This window comes from Hippocampus zosterae, chromosome 17 (genome assembly GCF_025434085.1).
Source record: "Hippocampus zosterae strain Florida chromosome 17, ASM2543408v3, whole genome shotgun sequence".
In the NCBI taxonomy this organism is placed as follows: Eukaryota; Metazoa; Chordata; class Actinopteri; order Syngnathiformes; family Syngnathidae; genus Hippocampus; species Hippocampus zosterae.
Window position 1 is genome coordinate 2,906,417 of NC_067467.1, and position 26,285 is coordinate 2,932,701.

Consider the following 26,285-nt stretch of genomic DNA (forward strand, 5'->3'; position numbering starts at 1 on the left):
TTGTTTTAGTGGTCGTCACTGCGTAGACAAAACTAGCAACAATAGTTAATTTCTATCCCTCAGGTTCCAGATCGGACCCCCCGATGGGCCGGTTACTGCCCACAGGCCATGTGTTTGACACCCGTGGTTTAAATGTATACATGAAGTTATACTTTAGTCTTTTCATCCGATTTATCGGATTGCCTTCTGCCCTTTACAGTAAAAATGTGCTTATTCAAAATGAACCTTGACATTTGACTCTAGCCCCCAAAATTTCCCACTTCCTTCTGAGAGTTCAATCTGACTTTGGCTTCATTCATAAGACCGTTGAGTTACTCGCAATGTGTCAACGCTGCTCCTTTTTCTGGTAAGTGTGTGCGTGCGTGTGTCAGAGTTCATTACTACTGAAATCAGCCACACCCACCTTGCACCGTCATTTCTTTTGTCACCCTTCCTGTGCTTTGACAGTGTTATGATTTTATTCCAATACGTTTCTCCCACAAAAAAAAGACAAACCATGTACTTTCATGTTTTTTATTCCAACAATATTTAGATAAAGTAACTGTTTTTGACAAATGTAGCTGCCTGGCACACATAGCTGAACTCGAGAGGGTAATTGAGGATATTAGAGTATTGCTACAGAATTTAATTTAATCGCGCGGCAGAAGCGCCTGCTTTCAAGCGCGCCCTCCACCACACATCTGTATTCCGAGAGGTACGGAGGAAAGTGCACAATTTTGTTTTGATTATTGTTATGGTCCGTCCATGTTTTCTGTGCTTCAAGTCCTCTTTTTCCGCATCATCCTCGCTGGAGTTCATGTCTTCACGTGTCCTGATCGGAACACCGTTTGCGCGCATGAAAGTGGAGTTCACGGTGGACGATGCAGTGCCATGCATGTACTCCGGGTGGCAGCCTCCAGGTGAGAGTGTTAGCGTCAGTTTGTCGCATAATAATAATAATGTTATAACTTGTAAGGGAATTCCAACAGGAAACCTTGGGCGACATTGGTGAGCGGCAGCTCCGAAATCTGCCTCCCTCCGCCGCAGAGCTCCATGATGCGCCTCCTGCACAGCTCCTGCAGCGTGGGCTCCCATTTCCTGTACGGGACCCTCAGGCTCCTTTTGGGGGACTTGGCGTAATGCTCCAAGAGGGCAAAGAGACTGGGGAACGTGCGCTCGTTGCCCGAGAGTGAAAATTGTTGCCGCTTGTAGTCGATGCGCACGCTGACCGGCCCGCTGTTGGCGTGATAGGACAGCGTGAAAAAAACATCCTTCTGCCGGCTGTCCCGGATGAGATAGCTGCCCGGCGGGGCATCTTTCAGCATGCGGTGGGCCTCCTCCACTCCCAGAGGGCCCCAATAGAAGCCGCTCAGCTGGAGTTGGGCTGCCGTGTCCGTAATGATCCTGCAGTCTTCTTTGCAGTTGAACGTGGGGAAGTGGGTTAGGTACTTGCATGGCGTGGACGCAGACCTCTGCTTGGGTTTCGGAAGGACCCGGGGCTGAAGCTGCGCCGACTCGGAAGATTCTGAGCTGGAGGCGCCTGATGAGTGATGCTTGCTGTCTACAGCGCTGTTGGCTACCATCCTCCAGGAGGCTCCGAACCCTCTCCCATTTCTGACCACCACAATGGCGCCCTGAAAGAGACACCACGAGGTCAGTACAGTGTCACAAATCATATCATGACATATATGACAGTCTGAGCGATTCCTCAAAAACTGCACTAACACACAGTTCGAGAATCTGAAACGCTAATGCATTGTGCTTCACAAGTGTAACGATCATGTTTCATGTGTCACTGGAGGGCGGCTCCATACCGCTAGAACTGGATTTTCACATTTTATAATCTACCCCGCAAGTACACCTAAAATGCATGCAGCAGAGACAATGTTTGTTGTTTGCAGTGGCATTCTGAAAAATGATTCTCTTTGTGTATGTTGCTCAGTGTTGAGAGTGGTCAAGAATAATGTAGTACAAGCTTCTCATCTTTTGGAGTACCAAGGACAGTGTCAATACAAAGCATGATCTTTAGTGCAAGCAAGATTTGGAAGACGGATGGTTGGTTAGTTTAAGTAGCTTATGAAAAAAAATCGCCCTAACATCAAACATGCAAACACACCGCAGCTAAGATGAAAAAAAACAGCTTCAGAAGCAAAGCAGAGAAAACAAGAGTAGTTTACGAAAATTCGAAAAAGAACACGCGTTGACAATATTAACAAATTACTTGAAAGGCATTTCTAAGTAAATCACGTCTCAAATTACTAAAAAGGAAAAAAAATCGATTTAAAAAATTACTTTTTTTTCAATGCGCATACGTACGTTTGGCGTCGATAGAACCACAGGCTTCTTTGTCCCCGCCGAAGCAATTAAAATTCTCAACTATGCAATTTTGCACAATGCCACTAACACTAGCCTGCAATTTTTTAAATCTGTCAACTGTCTTGTCTGTAAAGAACACCGTATTTTAAGCCGTGTATTCACTATTTTTAACCCGTTTAAACTGTCTTTGTATCCTGTCTGTTAGCTAACTTTCATTTTGGGACAATCGAGTACTGAAGTTGAACGCAACACATAGTTGAGTAATACAGCGTTGCGTTTGTTTAGTTACAACAAGGGGATGTCCCCTGCGTTGACGTCCAGCGTGAGAACTCTTACCGTTTTTGCTTCAGTTTAAATCCCCAAAGCGTAGATGGAGTTGCGTCTCCTTCTCTCTCTCGCCAGACATATGTCGCTTGTGTGGAGCACGCCGTCTTCTTGCCCTTTTTAAAGCTGCCGTCTTGCGTAGCCCCGCCCAAACAGTCAAAAACGAAAGTGAAACTTAACTCATTTCGTGTCAACGCGAAGCGCTTATTGGAAGACTTTCAACCGCAACGTGCTCGCCACACGACAGATGCGTGTTGAACGAGAGGAAAGTTCATCGTGTGCGTGTTATTTTTGTTTTAAATTGTATGAATATTCACATTTCGGTTATGTTTGGGACTTAGGGGCCTCTCGTCACAGTGTTTAGCCAGCGTTTATAAACGCCTTAGACGGGTGTGTGTGTGGAAAGATCGCTTTTTAAACCCAATAACTGGCCAGTGGATCGTGGTAATAATGTATGTATTTTCATTAATAAGAGAGTGCCAAAATATGATTTCCAAAACGCTTGTATTAATGCATCATTATGTGTGTGTGTGTGTGTGGGGGTCTATGAGAGAACCCAAATCGGCCATTTTGGTCCGAAACATTCATTGCGTCCTCATGTTATGGTGACATTCGATATAGTCTTATCGATATGCTCATTAATGTGAGCTACAGTATACATGAGGAATGAACATTTCCAGGTAGAGAATACCGAAGGGTGTTTGAAGTTTTCATTTGGTGCCACTGTGTTACTTTCGAAAGGGATTCCTCAGATTTGGCTCGGAAATGGCTTGGTGAGCGTTTTGTTTGTTTCACGTCGGATGCAGAATCCTATTTGTTTTTGTCGAGCTCGTCTGCAGCTTTCTGGCTCACGGAGCAGATGGGAGGGAAAGAAAGTCAGACGACTATGCTATAAAAGTTCCTGAGAAACACTCACCGGAGGCTACCTCGGCTATCTTTGCCATGTACATAATTAGTTGCTTGTTTATTCCTCAAGTTTCATTTCTGTGAAATGGGGAGGGACCCGGAGACAGTATGTGTGCTCTTTCTATTTGCAGTTAGGTGGATTATGTGTGCAAAACACTGCACAGAATAAGACCAATGAATGGGTGTGTGGCAATTGAAATGCTATAAAGGAATCAGTTGGTGTACGTGTTGATCGGAGCATGAGGCCCGGCCATATCTAAGATAATAAATAGATCAAATCAAGAGTGGCACGATGGATGACCGGTGATTACGTCCGCATTCCAAGTCTTCTTGGAAGCTGTGTTTGCATGGTTGTCATGAGGAAGCAAAATCGCACAGTCACCAACAGTGAAAGACGTATGATCTTTCTTTGCACTTCACTCCTTTGGATCGTTGCCTTGGGGCAACACGCACCCATTCAGGATGTGCATCCCCGTCATCTCTCAAATTTCATTTATGAGCATATTGTTGTGCTACGATGTGTAATTTGGTACAGTGTCAGGTGTTTATATTTGTATATTTTCATCTGCATGGATCGTTAACTTGCGGTGATGTCATTGTTGTGGGGGGAAGATTGCGCTTTCATTATCACAGCTGCAGAAAGTAAACGGATCCGAGCTTTCACTTTCAGCTTCTTTTACGTTTCTGGGATCCAAGTGGTCTTACTGTCAAACCAACACACCTTTCCTTATGACATGGCACAAAATGTGAGTCCCAAGATTTGTGAAAATAAACCTGGATAAACAAAATAGGATTGTAAAAAAAAAGTTAACGGAAATGCTATTTTTTTTCACTTACGCTATTTATAGCCATGTCTACATTTTTTTTCATTTTGAACTCATGATACAAAAAATCCAGCCTGCGAAACCGCTTGGTGAATTTATCTGGTTGAACTGGTAAGGAAGTGGAAGCAGCGCTGCGGGGAAAAGAGAAGCAGCGTTTCAGTGAATCTCGGTGATTCGGTGAGCCGGGACAAGGAATTCGGCGGGGCATTTTATGACTTAATGGCTTTGCCTCCTGATTGCGATCTGCTGTAGTCAACCGTTGACATCTGCAGTCACGTGGTCCTCTAAATGTGAAAGTAAGCCGCTTCCATGAATTGCAAAAGGGTTTTCGGAGAAGCAAGCGACTGTTTTAAACATTGAAAGTCAAACGAGGCACAGCTTTTACAAGCTGTTCACTCTTGCTGAAAAGTTTCCTTGAATGTTCATTTGGAACCGCGGCTGGCGGTCGTGTGCTTTACAGGTGGAGATGCGGTGGGTGACTTGGACCGTACTGGTCCCGTCTGTTTAAATATGTCCCATACATGTGCAGAAAAATCCCATTGACAATGGAAAAAAAAGGTTCTCTAGTCGTTGCCAAGTGAGACTTGAGCAAAGAAGTGTCTTAAGTCCATCCCAAAATGTTTCTATGATGCGCAGACGTTCCAGCGACCCATCCTTGATCATCCCCTGCTTGCTCAGGCGTAAAGTCAGAGCGAAAGAGAAAGTAGCTGAAAATCTATTGGGACAATAAAGGCTTTGACACCCAGTTCGCCTCCCTTCCCCCTTTCCTGGAAAAGCTTTAAGCGCAAGGAAGCGAACGATAAACATTGCAGCCGCATTTACATTTAAACTGATGTTGAGTTGAGGGTCGCAAAGTATGGGCTGCGAATGGTCCCGAGGCTATCAAGGCCAACGGGGGCTTTTAATAAAATTCCGAATCGGAACGTATAAATGTTACATCAGGAAAAGAAACTGACGTTTTCTTGTTTGGTATTTCTACAGAAGATGAAAGTATGATAAGCGTCAACGCGACGCTCTCTCTGCGGTCAAGCATGATCTGCAAAACGATGGCGGGTTTGTTTCGAAGTGTGACATCACCGAAAGAGGGAAGCATCACTTCTCTGTAATTATTTTTCAAACAAAACGGATCTACGTAAAACATGTAACAGTAAGTCCTCAAGCGGTCAAATGCATTGACGGAAACATTTTTTCATAAAGAATGCAGAAGAACATCAATTTGTTGTGGGATGACGTTTGACCTCCAGTGTGTTCTAATCTCTCTTGAGAAATTCTCTCGAATAAATAAACTGTCATGCCGATATAAAGACGTCACGGATGGCGTAGTGGGTCACTTCCAAGCAGGCAGTGCGGGTTCAGTTTACATTCGGTGACAGTAGGGGGTAAAGGGTATGTGAATGGCGACTGCGTATGGAGGCCATTCCTGTTAAATAGTTGACAACACGAAATTGTGAAAACATTCAACATTTAATGTATTTAACTTACTATGCCTGCTTTTATTTCATTCGTTGTTTTTTTAAAATGTCATTTAAATTCAACTGTGCAGAAAAGCAATCGTTTTAGACCAAAATGCAACCGTTTAGATTGGGATGCGTCACGTGGCCGCTAGAGGGCGTCATTGCACTCTGTCGTGGGCTTTCCGAAGAGGAAGAGAGCACGAAGATGGCGGAATGAAGTAGTGACAGACTTGTCATAAGACGCTTTGTAGTGTTCGTGTGTTTTTTCGAGATGGAGAAATGGAAATAACACCAAGCTGAAAGGAGAACGTCTCTTTCTGTTTGTAATTCTTTCCATCGACTTTAAGGTATTTTAGTGGCACTGCCAATCATCACTCATTTGAGCTTCAAACTTTTTTTTTTGTTTGTTTTTCATTTCAGCAGGTCTTGTGTCCAATAATGGAATTTGCCTTCACAAGGTTCACTTCCAAAAGACATTTTTAAATGGAATTTGTCAGTACAAAGTACATTCGCTTGACTTAAATTCCTCCTGCACAGGTGAAACACAGCAGCTGGAGCAGCACCGCGTGCTTATTGTTTACACCCTCCTCGGGCCAACAGTGGGAGGAAGAAGCAATGAGAAACCACAGTATGAGAGGGGAATTGACTGGTCCGGTGTGGGAGCAGAAAAAGGGAAAAAAAAAAACAATACAGTGATAAAGTCCTCCAGCAAAACACAACTTTTCGCCTTGCCACGCCACGCGTGCCAACTTTCTTTCTCGCTCAAATGTACAAATATGATCAGTGAGGAGATTTTGGACTGGATATGCCGGCCATGAGTTGTAACACAGTGTTGGTTCTTGTAGAGGTGGCAGGAAAATTATTCCCAGTTAACAGGACGGTGATTTCCCAGTGGACCACTCTCCATTACGTATTAAAAAAAAAATCACTGTGATAAATTGTACTCGCTGCCGTCCCCGTTACATTGCGGGCCCCATCGTCCTAAAAACGCCTTCCCTGCTTCCGATTTGCATCAGATCCCGAATTAAAAAAAGAAAGAGTGTCTTATGTGCGAAATGAGTCACCATGTGACATTCTATCTTTCTATATCTACCCATCCAGGTGCTCGCAGGGGAACGCTTACACTCCCGATGCCCGAAAACCGCAAGCAAACGAAGACGTTACCGTCTGCAGGGGGAGGGGGGTTGTCACGTGATTATGTAACAATGCAGCTACCTGGTGCTCCCATCGAATCTGTTTTATAAGAGGGAATGTGCGATTTTAATTCCTCGATTAGTCACTGTTGATCGATATCTTGCTTAGCGCGTCAGCGTGAGACCGCTTTCAAACAGGTGGGCGACCTTCCGTCACCGTTTCGCACCTTTTGGTAAAGTGCCGGTGTCCTTTATATTATCAAGCACCCCCCTTATGAAAATAATAAGCTACGTAACACCACGATGATGACCGCTTAAGTTTTATTGTGATGTTTTATTCGATTATTATTTTCTACTTGAGTATGAGATGTGAAAGATTCTCTCTAAGTAGAAAAGTGATTCTCTCTCTTTCTCTCGCTCGCTTTGTCGGACGCGCGCCCCCCTCGCCCGTCAGCCGTCGTGCACGCGCCGGGAGGCAAACGAGGAAGCTTTGCAGCTTGCGGTCTCGACACCTCCACTCAACATTGACATCGGCAAACATCCGGCAGCAGGTTCACGGCGGTCGCAAACCAAGCAACGAACAAAAATAACAGGATTTATTTTCTCTCTCCAGTTTTATAACACGCCGTTAGTTTTGTCTGGCGCAAACTTGCGGTGCCACTTTCAAGTTCAAAACTCGTCTAGTCGCTCGGAGCATGGCTGACGGCGCGGCGGCGAACAGCGACGGCGAGGACGGACCTCGGCAGCCCATGAGGGGCTTCGCTCGCCAAGGAGCCCTGCGTCAGAAAAACGTCCACGAAGTGAAGGACCACAAATTCATCGCGCGCTTCTTCAAGCAGCCCACCTTCTGCAGCCACTGCACCGACTTCATCTGGTGAGCGCAGCTGCCTCTGATCAAATGAAATCGTGTCGTTGGGAGTGTGTGGGAGAGCACGGCGAGATCGGCGTTCGTGAGACGCCAACCGCATTTGTCAGTCGGTTCAACTTTGGTGACGAGCATGACTCAAAGAAATGATGATGATTCCATTCTAGCCGTGCACTTGTTGCTGCCCAGGTACATCTTGCGACCGAGTGTGTGAGCTGCAGCTCTAGAAAGGAATGACTGCTAGTACGGAATCACTTCCATCGTTCATATCCGGCTAAGATCAATGTATACTAGTTCGATCCTTATCCTACTGGTTGAAGGCAATGTAATAGACCCCCCCCCCCCCCACCAACTAGATATTAAGACGGCCGTTTTACTCTTGTGCTGAATCGTCTTACTAGGTAGCCATTTTACTAGTTCATCCTAGTCCTTGTAGTACGCTGCCGTGTCTTACCATTCTGGACAGAATATAGAATACGAGTACGAGGACCACGGACCGCCTTTTTCCGATATGTGATGAACAAGAGGCACAGCCACTGACCAGTGACTGCGAATGCCACGGCCAAGCGAGTATTTCACAACAAAAACAATCAAATGTAACCGAGGACTTCAACCGCCGACACAACCACCGGGGACACTTCGATCGCTCGCCCTCCGATCGTTTCGATGTCCTCGGCCCACCAGGGTGGCACTCCACTTATTGAATTAATTTCTCTCTCCGCATTGACCTTTATTTTTAGTTTTGTTGTTCGTTATCCCCGACGCCGCAATTACGCAAGCCCCGTGATGATGCCGTTTTCATTTGATAATGGGGGGGGGGGGGGGTTGAGACTTGAGCCAGGAGAAGCGTGGCATGAGCGAGAACAATGAGATTGCTGAGTGATTGCACACAACATGGGAGATTAAAAAAAAAATAGATTTTAGATAATAGATAAAGAAGATCCACACACATCGGTTTGCATGATTGTGTGCGACAACGCCTGGACAATTTTCCAACCTGTGATTTGTGTGTGTCTTCTCTTCACAGGGGTTTTGGCAAGCAAGGATTCCAATGTCAAGGTAGGAGACCCCCCCACCCCCCCGCCCCCCCACGACCCCTTCCGCTCCCCACTCCCAATTTCAAAGTTTTTGTCGCACATATATTGACACACGTATGTCAAGCAATTGTCAATGGCATGGCTCAGTGGTCGTCTCCCAGGTTGTTGGTTCAATCCCCGTGTCCTTGAGCAACATACCGAATCCCCCTCATTTGCTTCCGTTGCCGCATGAGAAGTCGGCGCAAAGCAAGTTTTTGCAAGTGACACACCCCGTTTAGATTTGCCAGATCCTAATGTCGAGATGCTCACGGGAACGTTTGCTCAACGGCGGATGAGTTAAGGAAGCGGCGTGTGCAAACCGTATGCCGGTGGAGGCAACCGAGTGTGGAAGCGGAGGCCGGAATTGATTATTGGGTCAATCTGGAGGTGGAGGTTCAAACATTTGGAGGGAATGAACAGCTGCGATGCTAATTTCACCCTTTGACAACTTTGTCTGAGCGCTGTCGATCTCGAGAAGAACGTTCTTCCGACATTTTTTTTTTTTGGGGGGGGGGGTTCCATTCATGGCGTATACGACTGTTAGTTGTTGCTTGGTATCTATCCTGTGTGATCAAGAAAAGCGGGTGCGCAGTTCTACGGGTGAGAATCTGCACCGATTCAGCTCTGATCTCCTTTGAGCCTTCTCTGTGTATTTCTGTCAAATACTTCCGTCTGTTGCATTTTTTTTTTTGCTGCTTTCTTCTTTTGGTGCCCATCTCATCTCCCGTCTGGACAACCGTCAACCCTTCTTTTCGGCTGGCAAATGTTAACAAACGCACAAGGACTCGCGTCGCCGATAATATGGCCGCGCCGTACCGATCTAAAATGTTATTTTATCATCAAGCGGATGCAGTCGAGGATTTTCACATCTCCTAGCAACAGTGGAACACAACTGCCGATACGCCGTAAGCCGCGAGCAGCCAACGCCGGCTGTTCGGCACAGCGGTGTGAGGGCTTGATAATTAGCGCGGGGCCAATGTGCGGTGCGTCAATCGTGTCCTTTCGGAATGCATCCGCTGCACTGCGGGAGGGCGGTGGGCGGGGGGCGTGGGTTCTCGGTTTGCGTGGAAAGGAAGGCAGTGTTGTAGGCGGAGATGGGTAACTGGGAATTATACTGGAGATTGGGATGGAAGGAGAGAAAAAAAAAAGATTCTATAGATTTCTTTGCTCATGAGGCGACGCAAAAGCATCGTAAACGAGGTGTGTGGTGGTAAAAGCGCAAATGAACTCTTGTGCCGTTCGAATGCTTTCAGATGGACTGCGAACGCGTTGACTTAAAAAAAAAAAAGTAGAAGCAAATACTGAAAGGCATGACAGGGCAACATTTGAAATGTGCCGTCCCTGCGACTGCGCAAATGAGGAACTCTCTCAAGATGTAATCGGACAACTTTTGATCCGAGGTTAAAAAAAAATGTCATGAATGCTACGCGTGAGATACAAAAGGCAGGAGATACTTTGCTCAGTGTGAACGCGGCTGGTAAACGAGGTCACGCGTCAACCCCATCAATCTCGTCGCTTCTATTTTAGGTTTGTGATTCTGAAAAGCGAATCGGAATCAAACTATGCTTTGTCTAGCGGTTTGCGCACAGTTTGCTTTCGTATCGTGTGTGTGTGTGTCCGCTGTTGCCGCTTCAGTCTGATTCTTTCTCTTTCTTCCTATTGTTGCTACTGTCAACAAGTCGCCGACATGCCCGCAGTGGGCATTCGGCAGCGAGTGTGAGAATGTGGTCCTCCTCCTCAATTTGTGTCTCAGACGAGAAGAAAATTGGAGAGATTTGATTGCCCGTCGGTTTATTTATTACTTGAGATGATAATAAGGTTCGCACGGAGGCTCCTCAGAGAAATGGATCCACTGACAACGATACTTGCTGGTTCGCAAAAGCAACATTGCCTTTGACACTGCTTGTGGGCAGCCGCTGGCCCTCAGCTCAGTCGCAAATTCTCCTTGTGTCCGATTCCGGCAGAATGTATTCAAATAAATAAACGGGAACCCCGCTGGTAAAACGTCTTTGATACGACACGGCAGATTAAACCTAAAAAGGTTGCCGCCCGCAGGCAAAAAAAAAAAAATGGCCGCCGACTCAATTGCTCTCAGATGGATGTGGAAGCTGATCTTCAAACCGTATGCACCCAGGAGTGCATCCGCCAACGTTGTTGGGAGGAGTAGATGCAAATAGATTGACGTAGCGCAGGGCCATGTCATCTCTCGATTTTTTTTGGGAAATGCCAGAAACCAAAAATGAGGCCACGGAGCGTATTTGTGCTCCCTATCTGGAAATCGGGCCCATTGTGATGTGTTGCGAGTACATGTGCTGAACGCTCTTACAAACTGTGAGAACATATTGAGTGACCGCATGCTGCGACTGGTTACGTGTGTGTGTGTGTGTTGTGTGTTTTAACGTGTGAAATTTTAAAAGGACCGTGTTAACATTGAGTTTTAGTGGTTAAGAGGGCTGTCAAGTGTCCTCCACTGGTCCAACTGTGCGTTCATCCTGGACAAATGTTCCCTTTTGAGAGCTTAAGAGGGACTGATGTGGGGGTGCGGGTGGGGGTGGGGGGGGCGTTGGTGAAGGAGCTTGGAAAGAGTTCCGAGTTATGGAGCTATAGAAGAGCTGCAAAAGAAGATAAAAGTTAATTCAGCTCGAAAAGGAAATTGGGGGGACAATATTAAGGGTTGTACAAGTCTAAAAGGAACTTTTGATCATATTGTAAAAACAAAGAAACACTTTTTCATAAATGACAAATGGTGTCATTCAATTAAAAGGCTAAAACAAAGTGAAATAGTGGACAATATTGGGAAAACAAACAAACAAACAAACACCTGCCTTTATTGATATCGGACAACTTTAAGTAATAGTGTGTCCTTGTTGAGGCTAGGATTTTTTTTTCTCGAGGAAAAAGGCCCCAAAAACTCCCCCCAAAAAATAAAAACTATAAAAAACACCCGCGGGTGGACAAATTCCCCACCGTATGTCTTCAGGGGGTGTTCGACATTCGCGGATCCTCTCCTGAAGGCAAACCGATGCGTGAAAATCACAACGGGGACGATGGAGAATATATCAAAACGGTGTAGGAAGCAAGATGACAGGAAAATGAAATTCCAAGGATCAGAAGACATGTGATGTGTCCTCTGAGAGCCAACAAAAAAAAAACATGCTGGATTTCCATCATGAATTTCACGCCGCTTTACGTTCTAAAAGTAATCCCTTCACAGCATAGCATAACAGACTACTTTTTTTTTATTTTTATGTATGGGTCATTTGTGAGGATGTTCTTGGAAATCCTTCTGTGTGAGTGAAGCGGCCGCTTTCTGCAATCTGACGGTTCCACAATAAATTAACAACAACAAAAAAAAAATAGCGCAACTCCAGCGAGGCAGCTGGTGGGAAATGAGTGTGAAAGGTACATGCTGCAACGACACTCCAGCCGGAGTTGGATGAGATTTATTTATTTTTTCCGGCAAAGGAGATAATGGACAGGCAGGAAGTGGTACAGAAACGAGACGAGATAAATGATGTGGGAGTGGAAGCGCACTTAAAACAAGCCCATCAATGCGTTCATTGCTTCAGCTACTAGCACACACACGTTCAGTCGATTTTTTTTTTCTTCTTCTTCTTCTTTTCAGTCTTTATTTTGAAGGTCTGTTTCTTCTTCCTTCCGACAAAGAGCGTCTTTGAAGTTTAATCGCCCCGTCTCCTGTGTTTGCCATTAACCGCGGCGCCGCTGGTGGGCACGGTGCCCACACTTCCTCTGGATTCTTAAAATATGACTTTGCCAAGCCCCGTCCGGGTTCAAATGACTAAGTGAACAGTTGCTGTCGATCGGTAGTGCCTCTCACATCTCAGGTGCTTCCGCAGCTCGAACCTGTGTGGGCACCGGGGTCGGGAAAAAAAAAAAAAAACATGCCTCCCACGCTCACAAACATCGATTGAGTTCCCGAGGCAAAGGGGAGCGAGCGGATAGCTTCTGTTTTGTTTTCCTCTTTTTTGTTTACCCAGATTTCGTTTTGTGATCTGCCGTCTTCTCCCTCTGTGATTGGACACACAACAACAACACGGCTTCTCCTATTGCCTCAATCTTTTTTGAACTTGTCAATGTCCCCTGGGCTCCTTTCTTTTATGCTTTTGCCCCCCCCCCACCCCCATCTCGCACTCCCCCCCCACCCCCTTCTCTCTTGTGCCGTTGCAAGCTGCGAGCTTTGATGATTTTATAAATAGCTCAAGTGTTCCACTGAGAGCAACGGCAAATGGGATGGATGGATGGACGGATGGAATTATTGAGGAGTGGGGACCGAGTGTGTGGGTGTGAAGAGAAAACAGGAAGGAAAACCAGGATCTTGCAAAAGCTGCGAGGGTGGAAAGCATGACAGACGGTACAGTGGGGGGGGGGGGGGGGGGGGGCTGTGGGTGACGGTCATTCTGAGGTGGATGAAGTGATGAGCCGGCTGCAGTAATCGCACCTAGTAAGTCGTCCAGGTCCTGAATGAGCAAAGCAGGCCCAGATCACGACCTGGTTTCTCCTTTGGCATGGTGTACTTTTTTGAAGCTGGACGTACAGCTTCCAAAAAGAGCAACTTTTGTCTTGTCAGTCTAGAGAATATTTCTCCAAAAGTCTTGCTTATCATCAAGATATTGTTTTTTTTTTTCATCAGTAATGGTTTTTGCCTTGTCCTGTTTTCAGACGCTGTACAAATTAAAACCCTTTCACCGGATTTTTTTCAACATGTTCCAAAAGTTCCACCGCATGGACTTTTCCAGCCCAGCTCATGTATGTGCCTTTGCCAACTGAGCATAATCAGACGTCGATTCTTAAGCTTGAATTTCCGCGAGACCAATGCCCATTTTTGTTGTTCCTGAAACAGAATTCCATTTTTTTTCCCCCACCAAGTCACTCTACTGTGGTGACCAAAGTTTCCTCCAATAATGTCTTCCTCTTTTAAGTTCCAGCAGCATACTGACAGCCCTCGTTTTTCAATTTTCAATATGAGTCAAGTACATTGACGACTTTTGATAAAAGGCAGAGGTTGGTGAGACGCTCACCTTTGTTTGACTTTGACCAACCACATTTTAAAGACCCCCGTCACTGTACGCGCTGATGCTCATCTTCCTGAGGGCTTACTTGTCCTTGCTGCTGACATTTATGGCAATTGTCCACCCGTCCGATGGAGAGCGGCTAACTATGTCACCGTTGCTCCTGAGACACTTTAACCCTTTCATAGACGGGCGGTAACCTAGCAACAGGGACCTGGACCACTTTTAACATCCCCGCCTCCTCGTTTATTTGCCTTTGCGCTCGCGTCGTTGCCCCGCACGCACGTCCAAGATCGGATCAACTCCTTTGCTCCTTTTGTTGGCTAATATATGTCGCTATATTTTGACAAGTGTCCGTTTCATCGGAAGTGGACCATTTTGAAGCCATGAATTTTTCTAGAATGACCCCCACTTCCCCCCCCCCCCCCTCCTTACACGTGCTTCGGTGACCAAGTTGACTCAATGTTTTCCACCGGTAGCATTTTTTTTTTCTCCGTCGTGCAGCGAGTGATATAACGCGCCCAACTGCACACGTTAGAAGCCCAAAACAACAGCCAGACAGCGCTGGTCCGTTGCCAAGCATCGAGCGAATTGTTGTTAGACGTTGCCCTGCTCTGCCAAGCTGCAGCACGCATTTACTGTATACAGTAGACACAAGAGCGCTCACGCCCCCCCCCCCCCTGTATTTCCTCCCATGTTTTGTATGTTTTATTTTTCACCTTGGGTCGTTTGACTTATCCAATGACAAAAAATAAATAAAATAAATAAAATAGACCCAATGTGGTGACCGATGATTACGCCACTGGCTTTCAAGTAGCCAACGCTGGGGGAAAAAATGGCGACAATTTCGGGTGGGTCGCGAGGTTAATATTTAACTGACAATGTCATTGCAAGCGGGCTATTTGTAAAAGATGATAAAAGAACAGAATTGAACAGAAGCAGCATCAAGAATGGCTTGTATAGAGATGATTGACAATAATCAGATGAACTGGGAGCCAATTCTGGGGAAAAAGTGAATTTATAGCCCCGCCCCCCAACATTTCTGAAAGGAATCCTGACAATATGTACACAATTTTTTTCCATTTATGTTCAATTTGGAGTTTTCATATCACACCTATGATTTGTTTTCCATTGACTCACTAGCAAATCCCTTTTAGTTTGTTACTTCGGATTCGCAGCTTTTTCTCCAGCCGTCTTCAACATTTTTTTTCCCCCCAGTTGATCAAGTCTCGCTTATTACTCTTTTTCTCCAGCAAATGACCCGCCATCAGCGCTATCGTCATCTCCTGCGCTCTTCTAATGATCGCGTTTTCCCCAATCCTCCCGTTTGATTTTCTTACCGTGTTCCTCAAAACGGGCAGCGACAGTTTTGCGGGGGGAGTCAATGAAGTCACAAGGTGCCAGTTGCATGGCAAGTGTGAGGGAGGAGGGCAGAACAGTGGTCCAAAGCTGATTTTTACACTAGAAGAGGTCCGTGTGTGTGCACGTGTGTGCGCTCAGCTGGACATGTTCAGGTCGCGCTGCGGAGGCTGGAGTGTACTGCTGGTTTAAGAGGAAACTAAGAGCCCTCCACGCTCACACAAACGGAAGGAGAGCGGAGAGCAACTTTTCAAGTTGTGTGTGTGTGTGTGGATGGGTGGGGTGGTGGTGATGGGGGGGGGGCTACTAAAGGTGTCACGGTTAGCAGTATTATAATGCTGTTCTTAAAGGAAATATAAAAAAAATAGCATTGCAACACATTTTATTTGCATCCAGACAAACATAAGAACAAAAACAGCCCAACGTACTTTTGAAAGGAGGGAAATTGTCAGCAGTCCGTTCAAAATGAAATTCCAAGCGCATAAGATAAAACTGATGGAACCTTTCGGGGTGTATTGCTCTTCTGCGCCGATGCACAAAAAATGATTCAAAAGAAAGTAAGCCCAAAGTAATCTCACGTCGGGCATCACGGTTCGACGGCATCGACCGTCGAGGAATGATTGTTCTCTGCTCTTGACCCACCAAAAAAAAAATTCAGACTTTGAACCTAGTCAATCGATTCTTGAACAGAGGTCGGTTTTATGCGGATGCTGAAATAGAATGAAATGCCCGCTTATAAGTCCATGTATCAAATATCCGAATGCCGTCGCTCAGATTTAGATCGACGCGTAGCAGGTTTTTTAAAAGCGTCGCAGTGGGTCAACGTGAACGGGAAACTGAGTCGCTGAAAGTTGCTGAATGGGATGGAGATGCAAAAAAAAAAAGAAATCAAGCGAGTCTGTACCATTAGCCGCAAATAGAGCCTCCGCCAAACCAAGACAGAGCTCTTCGGAAAGCCTCCAAGACTCGAAATGGTGCATTTGTTCTCCATTTTTGTTGTTGTTTCTTTGTTTACAGTCGTTGCATTTTCGTTGATCGGAGGTCGCAGTTGGCCTGCCAAGCGGAGTCCTCTGTGATTTCCCCTTTTGAAAATAACACAAAAGAATGAGAGCTGCCATGTCAGAGATTGGGATGGAGAGACGATGGGTGGATTCCGGTGAGGGAGGGAAAGAGGAGGCAATGATCGGGGTGTGCTGAATCACTCTGACCCTTCTCCCATCTTCACAAGCATTGCGGGTATTTATTTATACTGTAGCGTAGGCTGTTCAACCCCCTTATATAAGCCCGTACACACACACACACACACACACACAGACCCAGGGAGAATGTCGTATTTTGTTTGGACTATTGACTTTCTACCTCCCGTTTATCAGCCCTGCTCCTTGTCCGCTTTTGTATCGGTGTCTACCCACCTTGCTCACCGGAGTGTTTTTTTTCCTCAGCGAGACAGTCAGAAGAGCACGACATGTGAGCAGCAGTCTGTCTCATCTCTTCACTCGCTTTCTTAAAATAAAATAAAAGAACGCTGCCAAGCACTGTAGACACGGATGAAGATCTGGTGGAGGCCGTCGTCATGTTCAGGCGCTGGCCACCAGTGGAAGGAATGATCTTTTCTGTTCAACCTGTCATTGGGGGTGTTTTGAAGCCATTTGGGCTCGAGTCCTCCTTATTCGGTGATACCTCGACTTATGAGTTGAATTTGTGGCCAAGATTTATACGTATATCCAAATCATCCCCCCCCCCACCATTGAAATTAACCGAAAGGCTATTAATCTGTTACGCCGCCTAAAAAAAAAAAAAAAAAAAACTCCCAACACTGGATCCTAAAGCCCAGATACAAAATAATGCACATTACTCTCGGGTGAACCACCACCTCTTCACAAATTTACCTGCTATCCTTCTTTTAAAGTATTTTTTTAAATCATGTGATGGAAAATCTTGATTTTACACTTTTACTCATTTTATTCATTCATTCATCTTCCGAGCCGCTTGATCCTCACTAGGGTTGCGGGGGGTGCTGGAGCCTATCCCAGCTGTCTTCGGGCAGTAGGCGGGGACACCCTGAATCGGTTGCCAGCCAATCGCAGGGCACACAGAGACGAACAACCATTCGCACTCACACTCACACCTCGGGACAATTTAGAGTGTTCCATTAACCCGCCATGCATCTTTTTGGAATGTGGGAGGAAACCGGAGCACCCGGAGAAAACCCACGCAGGCCCGGGGAGAACATGCAAACTCCACACAGGGAGGCCGGAGCTGGAATCGAACCCGGTACCTCTGCGCTGTGAAGCCGACGTGCTAACCACTGGACTACCAGGTTGCCTCATTTTATTCAGCTATTTTTTTTTTTAGAATTTCTTTACTTTGCATTTTAAATCTCTTCAACTGTGGGACTGCTTTTAAATGTACTTTCCATAACACCGGGTGATGGATAGATATTGAGTTACGCTGGCTATGAAATGTGCCATAAATCCGTGATACCATTAATATATTTATTCTTAATATTATTTGGCAATGTACTTCCAAAAAAAAAAAAAAAAGACGTGATTTGAATTCACAAGTTTGTTGTCCTTTGCCCAACTGTGGTCGGCAAAACTAAATTTCCAGCGGGTCCGAATTCAAATAGCGAAGCAGCGACGGATGCGAGGGTGGTACTGTTGCGATCCATACTGTAGCGACACAAGCTGGTGTGTTTTGCATTGACGTGATTTCTAAATCTGGGCCATCGCCGGGCTCCGTGTCATGGCATCGCTCTCTCGCTTTTCACATGCACCACACGCACGCGCAACATTCTGGTAGCTCATTAGTGGAAAATGCTGTGCAACGTTGGTCTTCTGCCAACATTTCATAGAGAGAATATATGAGAGCAGTGGTACAGAGTAGGGAATGATAGAAAGGAAAGAAATATGATGGGGGAGGGGGGGTGCTTTGGAAAAAGGAAACGATAAAAAAAAAAACAGACACAGCGGCAATTAAAACAGAAAGCAGCATCTGAGCGTACCAAAGTTTTAGTTCACATTTGGCCAAGCAGTGACAAAGTCCCCAATCCTAGTTTTGCTTGCGTAATCTTTTCAAATAATGAGCATTTTGAGAGAAATTTGTGCGAAATGCTGATAGTTGAGTCGGTTGGGGCTCTTGGTTCAAAGATGAGCTAACGTGGCTTCGTCGTTTGTACTTCATGCCAAAGACACTTTTTTTTTCTTTTCTTCACGTTGTGTTTGCATTCGCTTTTCATAGCTCTGTTCGCTTTGAGTGCAACAGGACTTTAATATTGATTGACAAACCAGGCATTATGTAATAATATTAAGTGAGGGGGGAGGTTGTGCATTGAGTTTAAAAGTCGACCATGAAAATGTTTTTGGAGGTCTGTTTTCCCCTGAAACGGACTTTATAAGCAAGTCCAAACATGAACAGCGATAGAAATGAAAGATCAATATTGTGCTGCCTTATTGTTAATTGATCGCGCCCCACTGGCTGAGAACCGATTTTGAACGCCAAGCGTTCATGATCGGCATCACCATAAATAAAGGTTGCTAAAAAAATATTCAGCAGAAAATATATTATGGGTGAAATTTGGAGTGAGTGGAGAATTTGCAAACGGTGCCGTTTTTTCTTTCGCAAACGGGTCTTGCAATACGCTCAAAATGAACCGCATATTTGTGGGCGCGAGTCTGTTCTGTAAATAATGTGCGTTTCCCATGACTGCTTGATGTTGATGATGAATAATGAATGTCGGACTCGGATCAGAGCAGGAGGGCACCACGGGGTCAGGAAGTCACATTATTCCGGAACATACTGTATCTGTCTTCCTGCCAACACATGCTCGTGTTACTATTAACTCGGTTTCATGAACATTTATGAAGCCAATCCAACATTCGTAGTTTGCATATGAACCGAGATTTGCATTTAAACCACATTACAGTACGTACATTTTTTTTTTTCTTTGTTATGGCACATTTATATAATGATATTTTGTTTGTTTTGGCCCAAGGGTCCTTTCGTTGCACGGCGCGCGGTTCTATTTTTTGCAATACAATCTGTGTTTGGGTAAAGGATTTGGCAGAAGTGGTCCTCCAAAAGAGCAGTTGCCTCCAAGCAATATGTGCGTAGAGCGCTCTCCGTTTCCCTCCCTACTTCCTTGCCTCCTTCCACCCTCGCTTTGTGTATTCAATCTGCGATATGACTGCGATGAGTGGGTGGTCCGATACGTGTGTTGTATCATATCACTGAGGGGGAGGTGTGACCAAAGAGGAGGAAATTGCGTGGGAGTCAAGTACCATTGAGGTGCACATGACTGTGTGTGTGTGTGTGTGTGTGATGGAGCGAGATGAAGAAAAGATTTGCTTTTTAATGATATTCGCCAATCAGTGCGGGTTGGGTATCACTTTCTTTATGCCTAAAGAGACCGGCGTGATTGTTACAAAACCCGGCAGTGTCATTGGCAAACATTTTTTTGAAAAATTATTAGGTAAAATCACAAAGACTATTTTAAACTATGTATGACAAAGTGCGTCCCTCATTGAGAGGCGTCACTCTGGAACGACTTTTGGCCGCAACACTGCCCTCTGTTGTTTACTACGTGTATTTACAGCGCATGTAATACAGTGGTCACTTTGAACTTGTTTTTGTTGGCTTTTAACGATCCTTCGAAAATGTCCAAGGCAAACCTCAGCATAGTGAGCACACACATACATTTTCTCAATTTTGAGAGGAGGTTCTTGTAGGCAGAAATGTGGCCATTTTTTTTGGCAGACCTTCTTTGGATGATAGCGTGTGACGTAGCTGATCTTGTTGCTAGCCTGTCCGCTAAATTAAAGTAGCCAGCGGAATGTACACTAGTTCAACGCGTGTCTCCAACAAGTACAATTTCATCCCAAAAGTGAAAGTAGTGGAGTAAATGTAGCGCGTTACGACCACTCTCGGAGCGCAAGCTTATTTTTAGCCAACCGGCCTCGTCACGCCCGCCAGCCGATCTGACGTTGATCAGTTTGATGGGGACGGCGGGCATCGAGGCTTTTGATGCGTTTCAGGAACACTAGCTGTTGTCTACACGTCCACGCATCTAGAAGATGTTGTTTACTTTCAAAAATATCTCAAATAAAGTACGCCAAAACAAAAAGCGTTCTTTGTTCATATCCGTTCTTCTGTTAAAATAGGAAGCGGAGTGCCGCGACATCTTCTATTGCATTTGCAGCCTCGCGCATGAAGCACTTCTCCCGGAGTGGCTGACGATGGCTCAGTGGCGCAGGGCTGACAATAAGAGTGTGTGGGCGTTAATAAGACGGACGCCTCTGTACATTTCCCACTGGAAGGCGTTTAATAAGTGAGGTACATGGCAGATTTAACAGCATCGCACATCATCGCTCTTGTCGAGTCTCCTCCTGAGTATCGAATACAGCGGGGCTTTCCGACGTCCGGCCCGCTGGCCATGTTGCAGCCTGCCCTTTTTCTTCAGTGGCTCGATACCCCCGCCCCCCCCCCCCCCCCAAAGAAAATACATATACAGTACATATATTTGACACAGGTAAAAAAAAAAAAAAGTGTGGGTGTGCTGCTACCATCAGCGATAGGCGGTCATCGAGGAGACCCGTTCACCTTACTTGATTATTTTGGCCCAACCGAAACTGACTCACTACAGAACTTTTTTTATTTTTTTCTCCCCACAGTGTGCTGTTTCGTGGTGCACAAACGTTGCCATGAGTTTGTCACGTTCTCCTGCCCAGGAGCGGATAAAGGTCCCGCATCAGATGTGAGTATGACCCACAAACGGGCGCTTGTGTGTGAATTTGCGTGTCTCCGCTACACGAAGAAAACGGCAAGAAATGAGGATTGTTTACACACTCGGGCTATGTATATGTGAAAGCGTTATTTTTTTTTCCTTCCTGTGGATCTTGTCCTTTCATCCACAGGTAAGCTGAAAAGTAAGTTTTTTTTTTTTTTTTTTTTGGTTTTATTTTGTTGTTCATTCTTCGTTTCAGTAAATGCCCATCCAGAATATACCACACAGACATGTGGCCTAGTAGTAGCGAGGGCTGAATGAGCTTGAGAAATAATCGAATCATGACCCTCTGTGGAGTGCCACACACTAAAAAAAAAGTACCCTGGACTTCCGCTTGAGGCATTCTGAGCATTATGAATTTCAATTTTTTAAAAAATAAATAAATTCCAATTTATTGTGAACAGTTTACGAAGGTCCATCAAACACCTTTGGGGAAAAAGTACTCCAACTTTTGATGTCCGGTAATCGTTTATGACTTGCAAAGAGCAGATCTACACAAACTTGGACAGATCGAATGACTTGTAATGTGAAATTGAGTTTCATTAGTTCGGGATGCGCATCGACGATATGATTACACAAAGGTTATGAGACATTTTGTTAGCGGTGCGCAATAAATTAACTTTTTTTTTTCCAACTTTATTATAGGGTTCACTGTTCCATTCTCAAAATGAATCCAGCCAGCCGGCGTAATAGATTCTTAATCATGGCTTTTGCCTCCTCGAGTCGCTCTTACAGGAAGTGCAATTAAGTGTTACTTTTATTACGAAGTAGCGTAGGCTTTGAAAGAGCTGACAGGTAGCCTCCTTGCTTTGATTTCCAGTCTTAAAATGTAGCCGGGCTTTCTCATTTGCACTTCCGATGGGAACGCTGAGGCGTTCCCTTCCACATCTTCACAGTGCTTTCATCAATGTCAACTTTATCCTTTCAAGAACCCGAAGGGTCTTTTAACTTCCAAGTCCTTTCTTCCCTCAGGAGGACCCTTCAGTCTGACAAGTACACGTATTCAACCCCCGCCCGAGAGAAAATGCTCAAATGCTTTTCAAAAGCTTAATTTGCTGAAATGCTCCTGGCCACTGATTGCCGTCGGAGTTGTTTGCTTTTGTCTTGAAGGTTTTCAGCGATGATAGAACTGCCAATCACCTGCACCCGAATAGCTCTCCAACCGTCACCCGCTCTGCAGTCGCCTCCACCTATTTCTATTTAAATGCCAGTCCACCGCAGGGGGGGGGTGGGCTGCTCTTAATTACGGGGCCTTACCGGCCCCACCGTGTCATTTTCTTAATGAGTTTGTGGACTTATGACCTCAGTTCCAACGCTGGGTTAATCTAGGCGAGCTTCCTTTTCGAACTTGATGTGAATTTAAACAGGTAGCCTGCTCCTCTGACTATGCAAGGTGAGAGGGAGTTCGAAAATGGAATCCTACTTGCCCGGAATGGCAAAGCAAGACAATGTTATATGTCTATATAAATGTTTATATACACGAGCAGACTTCATACACAAGGCAACTCGATGCGCACCTCAAGGCATTTACAAACTAACAGGAACGGCAAAGTCAGGGTGCTCCTCAAACCAGGCAAGGCCCTCAAACCAGGCTCATTTCATCAACACACAAAATAGATGTTGTAAAGTATGCTATAATTCCTGACCCTCGACTTACAGTATTTTAAGAAAAACCCCTTTCAACCGGCATGTTTCAAACACCGCATTCGATTGATTCGTCCCTCGTACGCCCTTCGGGGTTGAAGAGGCGGAGGTTTTCCGTGGGGCAAGGCCAACCGTTTGTCAAGGGCAATGCAATTACTGCAGCTGTTGAAAATTTACTGCGCATCATCGGTTACGTTGTCGCCCACTTAACAGTGTGAAGCCCCCACCCCCTCTCATTTTCCTCGGTCTCGCAACGATGTTATGTTTAAAAGAAGAAGTCAATTATAGATCTGGGTTAATAGAATATTTGTCCTTGGAGACAAGTCGAGGGATGAGATGAGGCTCTAATGAAACCTACATTCAAGGTCCTCAGCCTGATAATGCTACTTGGGGCTGTGTGGGGAAAAAACGCCAACTAAGTCGATGTACTGTACATATATATAAACCCCCCCCCCCCCCCCCCCCCCGAACCAATAGTTCCGCAGTGATAAAAGCGTGCATCTGGGAAACGAAATTCCAACCTATCCACTGTAGTAAGTAGTCTGATATATGCGTGACGTCTCAAGGTTGTCAACTCGTTTGCAACGGGAAGCTACATCCACACTAAAATTTGTTTAGCCAAAAAAATGATCAAAAGCGGAGCGTGCACAATGGAAAGTCGCAAAGTGCGTGGGTGGTCCTGTAGCACTCGTGTAGTGAAACGTGACTGTTGAATCGATGGAAATTGTTTTCAAAAAAGTATGTTTTGTGCAATCCCGCTAAACCAAAAAATGACATTTTTTGGACGGGTGCTGAGCACGTTAGGTTCAGCCTGGAGCATATTTGTACGCATATTTACATTCAGTCCGATTTGACAAATGGATGTGTTAGTCATCATCATTTATTTTTTTTTTATCAGCATCATCCTTAAGTAACTCATGTTTTCATATTCACCTTCCCTGCGATCGCTTTGTGCACGGCTGCCATTTCTTTCAATACGACTGCAACAACATCGCTTTTTCATTTTGCAGAGGGAAAAAAAAAACAACCTTGCAGAAGGTACAGTCGCCCTTGAGAAGAGATGAGAATCAAGACAGACAAAAATACGCCCAGATGCGCCTCTCCACCCACGCAAAGGAAATCACAGGCAGCCGCACAATCATTTAGGCGTAACAAGAAGCGCATGCACACACTTGTGAGCAAACCTTGCGGAGGCTGCGTAGAATTCGGGCAGCAGCTATCTAATTTCAACACAATTTTCCAGGAGGATGGGAAGAAATCAATTTGCATGTTTTGGGGGCTTAAAATAACTGAAAGATTTCACCAAAGTGTACCATGTGTCCCTTTTAATCATGTTACGCACTGAACGGTCACTTTCGTTCCCTCAGACATCCTTAGTGACCAGATAGCAACCTTAGCTTGGTTCAATATTTGATGTATTGGAACTTCTACAATGCACCTGCTCACATCATATTAATCATATGTTGTCAGTGATTATGGAAATTGTGTGTGTGTGTGTGTGTTTTGTCTGAACATTCAAGTTCCATTAATAACATAGCCGCTTCATTTGTTAATTTGAGTGGCAAGCGTCAAAGAAAAACATTCAATCATATGCGGGCGTGGATGCCAATGGTTGCGCCTCTCTCTCTCTCTCTCGTACACACTCTTTCGACGGAAATAGAACCATTTTCTGCCCCAGTTATGCCTTACAGGTGTTCTAAAAAGAGGAATTGATACCCATGTCATACCACACTTGTCATTTGCATTGCGCATTTGGATCATTTCTCATTTTTTTTATGAATCATCAGTCAGACGTACTGGTCACATTTTTATTTGGAACATGTTCCCCATTATGAGGAATTGATGACTTTTTAAGTCAAACGGTTCAAGTACAGTGCATCCACTTCCACTCGAGGCTCAGCTTCTTGGCTCTATCGCTTGAGAAAATCAAAAATATGATTCAAATACAGTAGTCTGTGATCGATTTTGAACATTTGGTGAAAGTCTGCACAAGGATGCTAGCTTTTGATATTAAATGTTGACATTGCTCTCTGTCTGCAGGATCCGAGGGCGAAGCACAAGTTTAAGATCCACACCTACTCCAGTCCGACTTTCTGTGACCATTGTGGCTCTCTACTGTATGGCCTCATTCACCAGGGCATGAGATGTGACCGTACGTACGACCAGAAACGGAAAACATTCTTGAAGTTTTGTGTCTGGTTATGATTACATGGAGCACATACATGATGATGATTCGATGTTCTGAAATTTACTTGATGTCTGTGTGTCTACTTGTGTTAAAAATAATACCAGGCCAAGATAAATTATTTCAAAGCTTTTTCCACCATTCATGTAAGATGATCAGTCACATTTGCAAGTAGCAATGATGCTAACGCCGCATGAAGGATCATAAATGATAATGGGTGCATTATAAGGCGTAGTTACCATTCCCGATTGCTCCATTTCTTAATAGTGCACCGTGTTATTTTATTCTAGTGCTTTACAACTGGCAATTTTTTAAAAAATGGTGGCCGGTCTGCGAACAGCATATACTGTACTTGTACCGGGATCACAGATCTATATTGTCTCTTTCAGACTGTATGATGAACATCCATAAGCGCTGTGTGGCCAACGTGCCGAGTCTGTGTGGAACGGACCATACTGAGAGGAGAGGGCGGATTTACATTAGCGCTGAGATCAAGACCAATGTGCTCACCGTTACCAGTAAGGATGGCTATTAAATGTGTTATGTCCCCCTCTAGTGGTAGAGTTATTATATTACAGTTAACAGAAACCCTCCATCTTATTTAAAGTATTTCATGCCGAACACACAATCGCCAAACAGCACGGCAATATATGTACGATATAATCACAATGCAAATACGTGTACGTCTTTAATGCATGACAGGACCGCGTTATATGTCGAACAGGAATTGTGATTTTAACATGCCCCAGTTAACATTATTGTCGATAAGATAAATGGAGATTTACCAACATGTATAAAATGCGTAGTAAGGTTAGGCAGCTATGTAGTCTCTAAGCAGTCATGACTTGACATTTCTTTTTTCTTTTGTGCTTTATTCTATTTTTAACAGGAGACGGTAAAATGTCTCATGCGACTCAATACTCCAAGTTAGCTTCACGGAAATGTTACACTCATGCAAAGCCTCTAGGTGGCAGCAGAGATTTATGATATGCTTGCTCTCTGCTATAGTGCCATTAAAAACAGCATTGTGTCGTTTTTAATAATTAGTTATTTCTCTTATTTACATGTGGGAGTTTCGAATGTAACACCGTGTTCTATTGTGGATATCATTTGCATTTGTGTAGAACTGCACTGCATCATACTGGGAGCTGTATTTAGTGAATTTACTTGACCTGAGTGAGCAAGCTGTTTATTAGAAACACTTAGAAAGATCAAATTAGGACATTCACAGCACAAAAAGTATTCAAGCAGGTAGACCATCATGGGTCACTATTAAGAATGAACATCAGGCACAGCTGCTCATGTTACAGGGTCGGAATTGGAATATTGCATGTGTCCTGAAAATTGTGCATACATAATTGAAACTGTGCAGCCATGAGCAACGCCCGAAAATCAAGTAATATAATTT

At 44.9% G+C, this 26,285-nt stretch overlaps 2 protein-coding genes across 3 annotated transcripts in view; one reads left to right on the forward strand and one right to left on the reverse strand.

Moving 5' to 3' along the window:
• Nucleotides 1-499: 499 nt before the first annotated feature.
• socs1a (suppressor of cytokine signaling 1a) lies at nucleotides 500-2,788 on the reverse strand. Its single transcript, XM_052049269.1, has 2 exons — nucleotides 2,632-2,788; nucleotides 500-1,613 (listed from the first exon to the last, which is right to left on the reverse strand). The coding sequence occupies exon 2, from the start codon at nucleotides 1,560-1,562 to the stop codon at nucleotides 942-944; it is 621 nt and encodes a 206-aa protein (XP_051905229.1). The 5' UTR covers nucleotides 1,563-1,613; nucleotides 2,632-2,788; the 3' UTR covers nucleotides 500-941.
• A 4,600-nt stretch (nucleotides 2,789-7,388) lies between these two features.
• The window catches only part of LOC127589909 (protein kinase C beta type), a 47,298-nt gene continuing 28,401 nt past the window's right edge, over nucleotides 7,389-26,285 (forward strand). For both annotated transcript variants that reach the window (XM_052049244.1, XM_052049243.1), the window contains exons 1-5: nucleotides 7,389-7,810; nucleotides 8,829-8,860; nucleotides 20,936-21,018; nucleotides 24,733-24,844; nucleotides 25,267-25,395. In XM_052049244.1, coding sequence (XP_051905204.1) covers nucleotides 7,632-7,810; nucleotides 8,829-8,860; nucleotides 20,936-21,018; nucleotides 24,733-24,844; nucleotides 25,267-25,395 — 535 coding nt within the window. In that variant the 5' untranslated portion in view covers nucleotides 7,389-7,631. The remainder of the gene's footprint in view (nucleotides 7,811-8,828; nucleotides 8,861-20,935; nucleotides 21,019-24,732; nucleotides 24,845-25,266; nucleotides 25,396-26,285) is intronic.

Coding starts and splice junctions, on each gene's coding strand:
- socs1a (XM_052049269.1), bottom strand. CDS start 1,562: ATGGTAGCCAACAGCGCTGTAGACAGCAAGCATCACTCATCAGGCGCC.